Here is an 11955-nt window from a genome sequence, read left to right as displayed (position 1 = left end):
CCATAAATGCTACATGGAAGTTTGTAATAACCCTAGAAGTTCCAAAAATGGTGTAAAACCCTACCGGATATCTACAGGTGTTTCGAGTAGGTTGTAAGGCTTCCTTTAAAATTTAATGTAATTTAATGTACCATGAGAACCAAATAGAACTACAAAATCTTCATTACTTGAGACCCACTCTACGACTGTAGAATCTAATCGAGAATACCCACCAGACAACTGATGCACACCAGTAGAACACCATCCCTATTTCAGACCTCCATGATTGGGTTGCCTACATCAGACCTAAAATTCTGTCTAATCTTTAACCAAAGCATCAGTTGGGATTACCACCCAAAATGGCTGCTCAAAGTCATAGTTTAAGGGGTCATTCCAAAAATTTGGACAAACTACTGGTGCTTTCATGAGGAGATATCAACTGGTTGGACTCATCCACACTTTGACAACAGTATCTACTCAAGACCATATCAAAACCATTCCACATCTATGTCCATGTTTCAGTCCTCCTATGATGAACCTGCAATTCCCATGATTTTCCACAAAGACCACAGCTACTGGACCTGAGATTCTACATGATGAGGACCGAGAACAGAAACCCCCACATCGATAACCAGCCAAAATGGCTGCTCAAAATCATAGTTTAAGGGGTCATCCCCAAAACTTTGATAAAACTACCGGTGCTTTCGTGAGGAGATATCAACTGGTTGGACAGAGGACTAAGATCCACACCTTGACAACAGTATCTACTCAAGACCAGATAAAAGCCATTCCACATCTATGTCCATGTTTTAGTCCTCCTATGATGAACCTATAATTTTTAACAAAGACTACAGCTATTGGACGTGACATTATACATGATGAGGACTGAGAAATGAAACCCCAACCTTGATGCTAGCATCTATACAAGCCCACTCCTCAGACAAAAAATAATTTACTTCTATGTCCCCGTTTCAGTCCTCCATTGATGAACCTCCCATTCCCATGGCTTTCTACTAAGACTACAGCTACTGGACCTGAGATTCGACATGATCCTGAGCTATGACTAGAAAATTGCAACCGAATTACAGTCAAGTCGAATACATGCAAGAGCATCAGTACGTCAACACATCAATCGGAATGACCACCTAAAATTGCTGATTATAATCATTTCCTAAAAGGTCTTTATTAAGAAGAATCAAAGGTCTTTGATCTACTAGTGTTTTGAACAGGAGATATCATCTAGTTGGAAAGCTCTCTTCAAAATACCATCATTGACCATGAGAACCAAGTTGAAACAGGACAACTTCAGATCTGAGACCCACTCCCCAACTCAGAATCTCTAGTCACAATCAAAACCCAAGTTACCCAAAGTTACGAACATTAACTTATCGCTCCCTTCTTTGTCACAGGTTTCAATTGTATTGGTGTCCTGAGGACACAAATACAGTCGAAAGCAAGAGAAATTTGGAAGTAGCTTCTCTCCTGAGTCACCTGAACAGGAAGAATCACTATGTGGCATGTTCTGTGACTATAGGAGGAGGCCTTAAGTCTAGTGTGGTGACCTTTGTGCTGGGTGATCACCTGATTGCCAATGGAGAGGGCTCCGAGTGCCACCTGGGGCACCCATGCCATGGGTTCACCATTACTGACCTTGACCGTGAACCCGAACCAAAACTCTTGTAAAATATTCCAGGAGTCTTCATCATCAACACTTCTTCCATTATTTCTTCATCAAAAAATCAAGTACCAACCACCCAAAAATGGGTCATTACTATCAAGGGTGGTCCACCAAAAACTCAACTTCACACTTTTACCTTCCAGAGTAAGCTTAGTACTTAGTCAATTATGACCCAACCAGGAAGACCATGGTCAATCACACTACTTAGTAATCTTTGGAGTCATCCAACCAATCAGTTTATACAACCATTAGCCATTGGACAATCTCTAGCATAAAAAGGATGAAACAACATATAAAACTACTCAACAGACCATGGAATACTGAATTCTGGAGTCCAACCAACCAGTTCCTTCATGAAATTTAAGATGATACACGTTTTCATTGAGTGCCGGGTTAAGACATTAACAGAAATAGTTGATGAGATGGAACAGTTTTCAGTTTTGTAGCCCTCCCATACTAGATACTTACTTAAACAATATTTATAGAAAATATCAAAGCTACGATGATGGTCATGGCTGGAAGTAGAATCAAACACCTGAGTTCTTGGAAACTAAGTAACATTGTAGCAGCTTTTGATGTAAAATCTCATCATGGCATAATGAGGAGAGAAAGAGAAGGTTACACTCATACGGCCCTCACTAAAAGTTCTTCCGATGCTGCTAAAAAAAAGAAAACATTCCCAAATTTTTTTCGTTTTGCACCAGACATTGAGTCCAGAATTGTCCCGTCTCTCCAGTCTGTAGGTCTTGATCCATCTTCATTGCATCTCAAAGATTCCAGTGTCTTCTGATTTGGTCTGTGGATCAAAGTAACAAAAAAATTAACTAAATATTTATGTAAAATAGCTGATGGCCAACTTTTTGATGGGATTTTTTTACTACACTAGTGTAGATGTCCAAGTCTTGAACATTTCCGTGGAGTTGGGCAGGGGTCGTACATTCCCACCAAGGGTGTTGATGACGATTGTCCCCCCTATATCTGTAAAGGACCTGGGCAAGTGCAAGTAGAACATATAATTAAAAAGATCTAAATGAACAATAACTAGAGATGAGCGAGCACTAAAATGCTCGGGTGCTCGTTATTCGATACGAACTTTTCCCGATGCTCGAGTGCTCATCTCGAATAACGAACCCCATTAAAGTCAAGGGAGACCCGAGCATTTTTTCACTGAAAGAAAACATTAAAAGAACAGTGCAGAATAACACATTACAGATGTTTTCTTTGTTAGAACACATTGAAATAACACTATTCCTCAGTTAGGAGTTGTGCACCAACATCTGGAATGTGAAGAATAGGATAAAAACAATGAATACAGGACCATTTAAGTGCAGAACACATTGAAAGAACAATATTCTTCACTTTCCAGATGTTCCGAACATCTCCGAACTTAGCGGGAGACACGCGCGCACACCTGGAAAGTGAAGAATAGTGTTATTTCAATGTGTTCTTACAAGCAAAACATCTGTAAACATGTGTAATGTGTAATTCTTCACTGCAAACACTGTTCTTCACTGTATTTTATTAATTTAATGCTCGATCTCGAGCCGACAAGATACTCGTCCGAGCAACGAGCCGGTCCGAGTATGCTAATACTCGCTCAACTCTAACAATAACCCATAAACAGTAGCCCAGTGGTGTTGTATTTGTTGTTTGAGTTACCTCCAAATTGTGTTGTCTTCTGCTGGACCTTGACACAATTACAATGTGTCACAACCGAGGCCCACCAGAGGATTACCTCTTACTCAGGTGGATATTTCAACTCTACATGGAAGGGGCAATTAAGATTCTTATAGATATTAGTGTAAAGAAACCAAAAACTCGTGATCAAATATATTATGTGTAGGGGCCTCCTTACAATCACATGCAAGACAATGGGGCTCATTTACTAAGGGTCTGTCGGACACAGTTTCGTGGGGTTTCCCGAATATTTCCGTTTTGCGCTGGATTGCCCCGGGATTTTGGCACACGAGATCGGATTTTGGCACATCGGCACCGGCTTACACGCAACAGAAATCGGGGGACGGGAGTGGGGGAGGCGGGTTGTTGAACAACCCGACGGATTCGGACAAACCGCGGAATTTAAAAACGGATTTTTGTCGCAAGATCAAGCACTCACATGCACCGGGAAGAAGAAGGTGAACTCCGGCGGACCTCGGCGCAGACAACGCACCGCAAGATCGTGACGGGACTGGGTAAGTAAATCTGCCCCAATGTCTTGAAGAGAAGGAACAGGAGTGTTGAATTTCAATACTTGAATCTTCCACTTCAGTGGTGGCCAGAAGACTCTTAGGCCAAAGAACAAGTTCCCATCCACCACCTCCATTTCAGAAAAATGAAAGAACTGCTATAACCCAAACCCACCACCACTACTACCTCCACCACTATCTTTTTGTTTTGAACACAAGTTTCTGACCTTCATGGCTCTGTAAATCCAGTTTTGGTATTGGTCCACCTTGGCATAGACTCCTGGTTTGTTTGGCAGTGCGCAGCCTATTCCCCAGCTCACGATTCCACATAGACGCCATCTTGAAGTGCGGGAGATGGTGTCTTCACAGACAAAGGGCCCTCCGCTGTCTCCCTGTATACAATATATACATGCCATTACAGAAGGGAAGCTTGGGATATGGTACACTGGGAGCTGGTTCTAACACTGCTGTGCTCTTAGCTCCCTCTGCTCTCATTGACTACTATGGTATTAACCAGACACCTGCTATAGAGTAGAAGAGGGAGGAGGGAGATGAAACTGCAGTATTTTTCTTTCACGGGAAATGGTAGGAGGGGCTTAAATGACATCCGATTGGCTTAGAAATCACACTACAGTTCTGATATCCCACCAAGAAGAACCTGCTCAATCAAATGAGGTCACCCACCTGACAAGCATCAATGCCCCCCTCGGAGTATCCCGCGCAGAACATCTTCCCTGTGATCTGGTTATTATAATACTCTGGTTGGTTACAGACAACATTGCTGATTATAGGCACCGACGCTTCCTGCAGGATGTCCGACTGTTGGCCTGAACATACAATGGATTATTACCATCTGTACATGCATTTTCAACATAATATACGGTTAATATTCCCGATCACTCACCAAAATACTGAGTATTACCCCATCCAGTAACTGTGCAAACCTTCCCATCTACAATCTGCTGTCCCAGGGCTGGAAGGCAAACCGGCTGTACATATTCTAGAAGAAGACAGAATTCAGTGATTACATGTATATACATACACATACTGTATATAGATATATATTACTTATCCTGTACTGAGTTACATCCTGTATTATACCCCAGAGCTGCACTCACTATTCTGCTACTGCTGGTGCAGTCACTGTGTACATACATGACATTACTTATCCTGTACTGATCCTGAGTTACATCCTGTATTATACCCCAGAGCTGCACTCACTATTCTGCTGCTGGTGCAGTCACTGTGTACATACATGACATTACTTTTCCTGTACTGATCCTGAGTTACATCCTGTATTATACTCCAGATCTGCACTCACTCTTCTGCTGCTGGTGCAGTCACTGTGTACATACATGACATTACTTATCCTGTACTGATCCTGAGTTACATCCTGTATTATACCCCAGAGCTGCACTCACTATTCTGCTGCTGGTGCAGTCACTGTGTACATACATGACATTACTTATCCTGTACTGATCCTGAGTTACATCCTTTATTATACCCCAGAGCTGCACTCACTATTCTGCTCCTGATGCAGTCACTGTGTACATACATGACATTACTTATCCCGTACTATACCCCAGAGCTGCACTCACTATTCTGCTGCTGGTGCAGTCACTGTGTACATACATGACATTACTTATCCTGTACTGATCCTGAGTTACATCCCGTATTATACTCCTGAGCTGTACTCACTATTCTGCTGCTGGTGCAGTCACAGTGTACATACATGACATTACTTATCCTGTACTGATCCTGAGTTACATCCTGTGTTATACTCCAGAGCTGCACTCACTATTCTGCTGCAGGTGCAGTCACTGTGTACATACATGACATTACTTATCCTATACTGATCCTGAGTTACATCCTGTATTATACCCCAGAGCTGCACTCACTATTCTGCTGCTGGTGCAGTCACTGTGTACATACATGACATTACTTATCCTGTACTGATCCTGAGTTACATCCTGTATTATACTCCAGAGCTGTACTCACTATTCTGCTGGTGGAGGACATTCATACTGACCATTTCTTTCTTATTTCATTTCATCAGTGTTACACAATAAAACATGGTGTGAAACCTTAGCTATGAGGGTTCGGCTGAATGACAATAATAAGCATGCACATAATACCTTTCATTTCATAGCAGAAAGTAGTATTTAGTGCCCTGGCTTACGTATACAAAGACTACATTGCTGGATGGCAGGAAATCGGATCCATCAGGATCTATATGTAACATAATATAGTCCTGACACGTTGGAGTAATAATGTAATCCCTTCCAATCGTGACGTTTCATGACCTAAGTTCTTGAGGAGGAATGATCTGCAGCAGACTGCACACATGAGATGTACATGAGATGAAACTGCTGAATATGGCGGGACTATCAATGAATTGGCCATCTACTGTATATGGGGTCCCCTGACCCTCCTATGAATGCGGATGTATGTAAGACAATGATCAGGCTGGTAAATTTCAACAGGTCTGATCTTTCTCTTCAATCAGAGCTGTCTATCAAGAACTTTCCCAATAATCCCTGTTGCTACATGATCTGACAAGTGTATGAAGACGTTAGGAGCAATAGCTGTCTGCCACAACATTAAAATGGTAATGCAAATATGAGAAAAACTGCACCGACACTGCTGTGCTCTGAGCTCTGTGTATCTGTGCTTCACAGCCCTTATCTTCTGCTCAAAGTTAAATCTATGGTAGGAGCAACAACAAAGTGTAAACCATGTGCCCAAGAAGATTTTCTTTGCCTAAAAGCCTTGGTAGCAATGTTCTTCTCTATGGTATGTCTTTAGATGTGTCTCTATACTTTGGGCCTCATTTACTAAGGGTCCGAACGCCGCACTTTTGTCGGGTTTCCTGAATATTTCCAAATTGCGCCGAATTGCCCTGGGATTTTGGCACATGCGATCGGATTGTGCCCCTTTTGTGTCCAGAATGAAGAACATTGTTGTTAAGGCTTTTGGGCTAAGAAAATCCTGACTATACTTATATATGAGTTCGCAACTAACCAAAGTTGATGCCTCGCATTGTAGAGGTCGTAGGTTTACAACTCATCACAGACATAATACAAAGTAGCACAAGAGGCATCTTAGAGGTAAAGATACACGGACATGAACTTTAGGTTTCCGAATCCTCCGTTTTGGCAGCTCCACCTAACGCAGATATGTTGCTTTATGATCAGCCAGCTTAACGCCTCTAGCAACTAGTCATGGCTGTGTCTGGTCAGATGGACACTTGGTGAATACAACTGACCAATCACAGCCATGCCTAGTTGCTAGGGACGTAAAGCTGCCTGATTGGATGCTCATTGGACACCCATCAAGTAATATGTTCGATTCTAAAGTTCCGGTCAACTCATCTCTACTCAGAAGCAGGGTGAGAGTGCTAGAAGGTAGAGAAAGAACAAAGTAAGGCCATCATTTTGTTTAAGTAGACAATGACTTCAACCCCCAGCTGTGGTATTAGGTCCTGGGACTTACCTGTGAGTGTGAGTGGGGTGAGTAGGTGCACCAAGGCTATGTCATTGCTGTTTTCTTCACTGTCTGTGTATATAAAGGGTAAGTATCCGGCGTGATATACAACGCTCTTCACACTGTGCACATACCCGCGGGGGGAGAGGTGTGCTATCCCCCCGGCAAACACCGTCCATAGGTTCACCACACGGTTTCTCCTGAGGATACAGTAAGGGTATAGAAATGAGGCAGTGCACCGAGCACAGATATGACCGATCCCTACACAGACTTCTGAGCACTTACTCTGGAAAGCAGTGAGCCGCCGTGAGCACCCACTCACTGGATATCAGGGAGCCGCCACAGAGGTGCGCACCATCGTATCGCAGGCTGACCTGCCACGGCCACTGGCCAAGGGCGGCGTCTTGTCCCCCCACAATCCTGTCCACCGCCATCTTCCTCCGGCCACAATCTGTGGAGATAGGGGAGAGGAAGGTCACAGATGTCAGAGGCTAAAGACCTCCAGTCCACCAACTGACAGCAAGCAGAGAAATACAAGCCCATAACAGTAAGTAACAAACTTTTGGGCACTAAATTTGTTCGGAAAAGATGTGAAGTAATAAAATTTTTTATCCAAATGTGGAAGTCCGACAGATGTTCCACACAATATCATTTTGGAAAGAACCAAAACCAATGTACCCGGCCTGGTATTTAACCAGGTGACAAATCATGAAGTTACCTTGACACTGGACAGAGAGAAACTGACCGCTGGGGCAATCACTGCAGGGGAAATAGAAAATTGAGGTTATTTGTTATAATGTATCATGTAGACATATATATACATATACAGTATAAGTTATAGGTTCAGGTTGATCTCAACCCATTTCTTCTTATGACACTGCTGTCACCACTAGGGGGAGCTCACTGTAGTTAAGATTTTTGAAGTGTCAGGCAGGCAGAAGCTCAGGCAAAAGCAGACACGTTGAGGAGTAGGAGAGCTGCTGTAGCGGATTGGGGTTCAGAAAATGTTTTATTCTAAAAGATTTTTCTGGTCTAAAAAGTTGGGTAAGATCATTGAATGTACATTATAAAGTGGTGGTGGTGGTGGTGGGGGCACCGGATACGGAGTGTACATTATAGATACAACACAAGGACATTATGCAGGGTAGGGCCACAACAGGTGACATCATGTGGTGTGAGGTTCACAAAGGGGCATAATACAGTGTGAGGGGTCACAAAGGGGCATAATACAGTATGAGGGGTCACAAGGGGTATAATACAGTGTGAGGGGTCACAAGGGGTATAATACAGTGTGAGGGGTCACAAGGGGTATAATACAGTGTGAGGGGTCACAAGAGGGTATAATACAGTGTGAGGGGTCACAAGGGGCATAATACAGTGTGCGTGGCCACTGGGGTGGCATCATACAACATGGAAACTAAAGGAGGAGGCATTATACAGTGTGGGCCCACAAGGAGAACCATATGCAGTGTGGGGGTCATAAAGAAGGGATTGTACCACGTGATGGCCACAAGGGTTTATAAGTGGACATTAAACTATACCGGCTGCAAATCCCTATTTATCCTCGAGAAGTTTGGATACTCCATGCCTCCAACCACATGAGGCTTAATAGATAGACCACATATGGTATAAAAGTGGGAGAACCACATGATATTATTGTCCTCCATTATCCAATTCTCATTGGGTCAGGTATTTGATTCCATGTGACCGGGTAACATAGGGGTGATATAAACTGGTGTTCAGTAACAAGCAGACCTGGAAATTGGACTTTCTTTTAAGAGAAAACTTTTTTAGCACTCAGGGCCACAGACACTGACCAGACGTTCAGCACATCTTGAAGTCTTCTGGCGCTACGTAACAGAGATTCCTGGACACAGTAATATCCCGATGTACCATTGGCTCCCGCAATCTCCACTTGAAGCACCTGGTGGCCCATGGACCTAAGACAAAACGGCTTTTAATACAATAGACTCCAACACTCTTAATAATTCATGATAGAGCATTGTCACAACACCAAACAGAACCATCTATACAAGTTGTGGGGCTCCATAGCTACATTCACATCCACCTACACATATTTTTGCCTTTAAAATGACCCTCGTATCTGACCGTTTTTATTTTTATATTACTTTTGGACCTCTGTGATAGGGTTGTCCTATGAAGGTCCATACTAAAAATCTGAGATGAGACCTGAGAGTTTCCAATGAAGCCCTAAAGAAGCATTTGGTATCTGGTATAAACATCTTAATATCAAGTCTTGTAAAACTCTCGAAGAAAACTACATGTGGAAACCTACGGTACCTGATAAAGCCCATGTCTTCACAGCTTAGCATCGCCACTTCTGCGTTGGCTAAAGACGAACAAACCAGCCGCCATTTGTGTTCTCGCTCATCATACACGGTGAGACGATGATCTGGAGAGTTCACCTGGACTGAAATATTGAGCAAGAATATAAAGTGATCTTCAAGATTATACAACTTTGTGATTCTGCTAGGAAGGCGGATGTCTCCTTGTTTCATGAATTGGGAAAAATTCTATGGATTACACATTTTTAGTAAATGGATTAATCATGTGACCAAACCTCAATTGAAAAACAAAAAACTGTGTGATCATTTCGATGAAGGATCAACTGATTAATTTCCCTCCAAGATGGTTCTTGATAAAAATCAAGAGTAAAATGGAGCTCCAATGGGTTGGGAAAGGAACTTCTAACATCCCAAGTATTATAAGGGCATCTGTGTCCATTGTGTCTTGGTGGGCCTATCCTTGTAACTAGAGATGAGCGAGCACTAAAATGCTCGAGTGCTCGTTACTCGAGTCAAACTTTTCCCGATGCTCGAGTGCTCGTCTCGAATAACGAACCCCATTGAAGTCAAAGGGAGACTCGAGCATTTTTCAAGGGGACCAATAAAATGTGTCCTTTTATTGAGAAATAATATTGCAGTCCTGTTTGTTCGTTTTTTTTAATCAATGGAATATTCGTGGAACTTCAAAAAGGAGAATGACCCGTGTTACACATCTGCAATGTGTTCTTCACACATATTGTTATTCATATACTATTGTGAAGATCACCGTTCTGCACCGTTCTGTCTTCTGATAAGTTATCAGATGTACGGAAACATCTGCAATGTGTTCTTCACTGTGTTCTTCACTTAAATGATCCTTAAATTTCACTGTTCTTCACTGTGTTAACTTAAGTGAAAGCTCGTTATCGAGCGGGCGAAATACTCGTCCGAGCAACGAGCCATTTCGAGTACGCTAATACTCGAACGAGCATCAAGCTCGGACAAGTATACTCGCTCAACTATACTTGTAACATTTGTTTCTCCTGACTTTCTGGGTCCTACTTTGGTAGTACAAGGGTCTCCTCCAGTTCATAAATAAAAAGCAGCTGGAGGGGCTTAAACCTGACTTGTGAATTCAAACACTTCATGCTAAGAACCTAAGACTTGTGGAGGTCATTCCAGGGCTCTCTGTCTATGCTGAGAGTTTTTGAAGAGTGTGGCTTGTAGTAGTTTAACCAATGAACACAAGGACCTGGCATGGATGAACATTCAGGGGGAGCTGTCTCAGAGAGCTTCTATACATGTCGCATGGACTTAGCCAAGGTGTCCATTAGCTGATAAATCCTCCTTCCACCTTCTCGAGTAGTCCTTATTTACGAAGTCCCTATTGGATGCCCTGAAAAGGTAACTAGACGAGTCTTCTCAGGAGAAGCTTGACTTGAGATCTACAACATTGAGGCTGTCCACCAAGCCTGGTGACCTAGATAAAGGATGTCCATCCAGGACTGGCACGATAGTCCTCCATAGCAAGAGCTCTCTTTGCATCATATCTCTGTACAGTCTAGTCTTAATCAAGAAACCATTCTCCCTGAATGCCCTAAAAAGGTCCATCAAAAAGGGGCCATATATCCTTTCCATGCTTGTGAGAAGATAAATTACCTGCATAGAGATTCGAGTTCTCATTCCTCAGCACATACGTCACTGTGAAGACAACAAAAAACAAGAGGTGGGTGCTGGGATCAGACAAGGCTCTCGGTGGGGTGTAGAGTTATATTATAACTCGGTGCTTGTTCATCAGGAGGTTCACACATTAATCATATGAGGCAATGCACTCAGTAACAAAAAATCACATTCCAAAGCGGAATTTACAGAATTCTTTGAGTAAACACTTGAGTTAGTAGAAGGTTTTATCTACTTACCCAGGGCCCAAATTGAGACCCCAATGCCAGCCAGCGAGATGAAAAGGCAGATGGTCACTCCAAAAATCCTCGAGGGGGTCCAGTGACAACCTTTACCCACTGCAGCCAGAAGACAAGTAAGAAAATATTACATATAAGACACCAAAATACAAACATCTAGCACCGACCCTGGTTCTGGAATGTCCATTTTACTTCTACGACTGCTTTTTTGGTTGGATCTCATCAAAAGAGAGATTAAATCTTAATAATATGAAAGGTCTTGTTGGATCTTAAATGGTCAGTGATCTTATAAAAAGTCTAGCCATAATATGGTGATACAGCTTATAACACATCATCTTCACAGCATGCTGTAAAGCAAGATGGCTCGCCAAGAAATGGAATGCATTAGGCTGACATCTAGTGGTCAACTGCAATACTACAATTCA

General features: G+C 42.6%; 1 protein-coding gene across 1 annotated transcript in view; it reads right to left on the bottom strand.

Annotated features, from left to right (window-relative positions):
• Nucleotides 1-2012: 2012 nt before the first annotated feature.
• The window catches only part of HPN (hepsin), a 29955-nt gene continuing 20012 nt past the window's right edge, over nt 2013-11955 (bottom strand). The window contains exons 5-15 of the mRNA XM_072155100.1: nt 11531-11629; nt 11271-11312; nt 9628-9757; nt 9144-9266; nt 8045-8085; nt 7612-7777; nt 7336-7526; nt 4748-4843; nt 4528-4670; nt 4071-4235; nt 2013-2453 (exon numbers count right to left, since the gene is read on the bottom strand). Coding sequence (XP_072011201.1) covers nt 2415-2453; nt 4071-4235; nt 4528-4670; nt 4748-4843; nt 7336-7526; nt 7612-7777; nt 8045-8085; nt 9144-9266; nt 9628-9757; nt 11271-11312; nt 11531-11629 — 1235 coding nt within the window. The 3' untranslated portion in view covers nt 2013-2414. The remainder of the gene's footprint in view (nt 2454-4070; nt 4236-4527; nt 4671-4747; nt 4844-7335; nt 7527-7611; nt 7778-8044; nt 8086-9143; nt 9267-9627; nt 9758-11270; nt 11313-11530; nt 11630-11955) is intronic.

This window comes from Engystomops pustulosus, chromosome 6 (genome assembly GCF_040894005.1).
Source record: "Engystomops pustulosus chromosome 6, aEngPut4.maternal, whole genome shotgun sequence".
In the NCBI taxonomy this organism is placed as follows: domain Eukaryota; kingdom Metazoa; phylum Chordata; class Amphibia; order Anura; family Leptodactylidae; genus Engystomops; species Engystomops pustulosus.
This window is presented reverse-complemented; position numbering and strand designations above follow the sequence as displayed.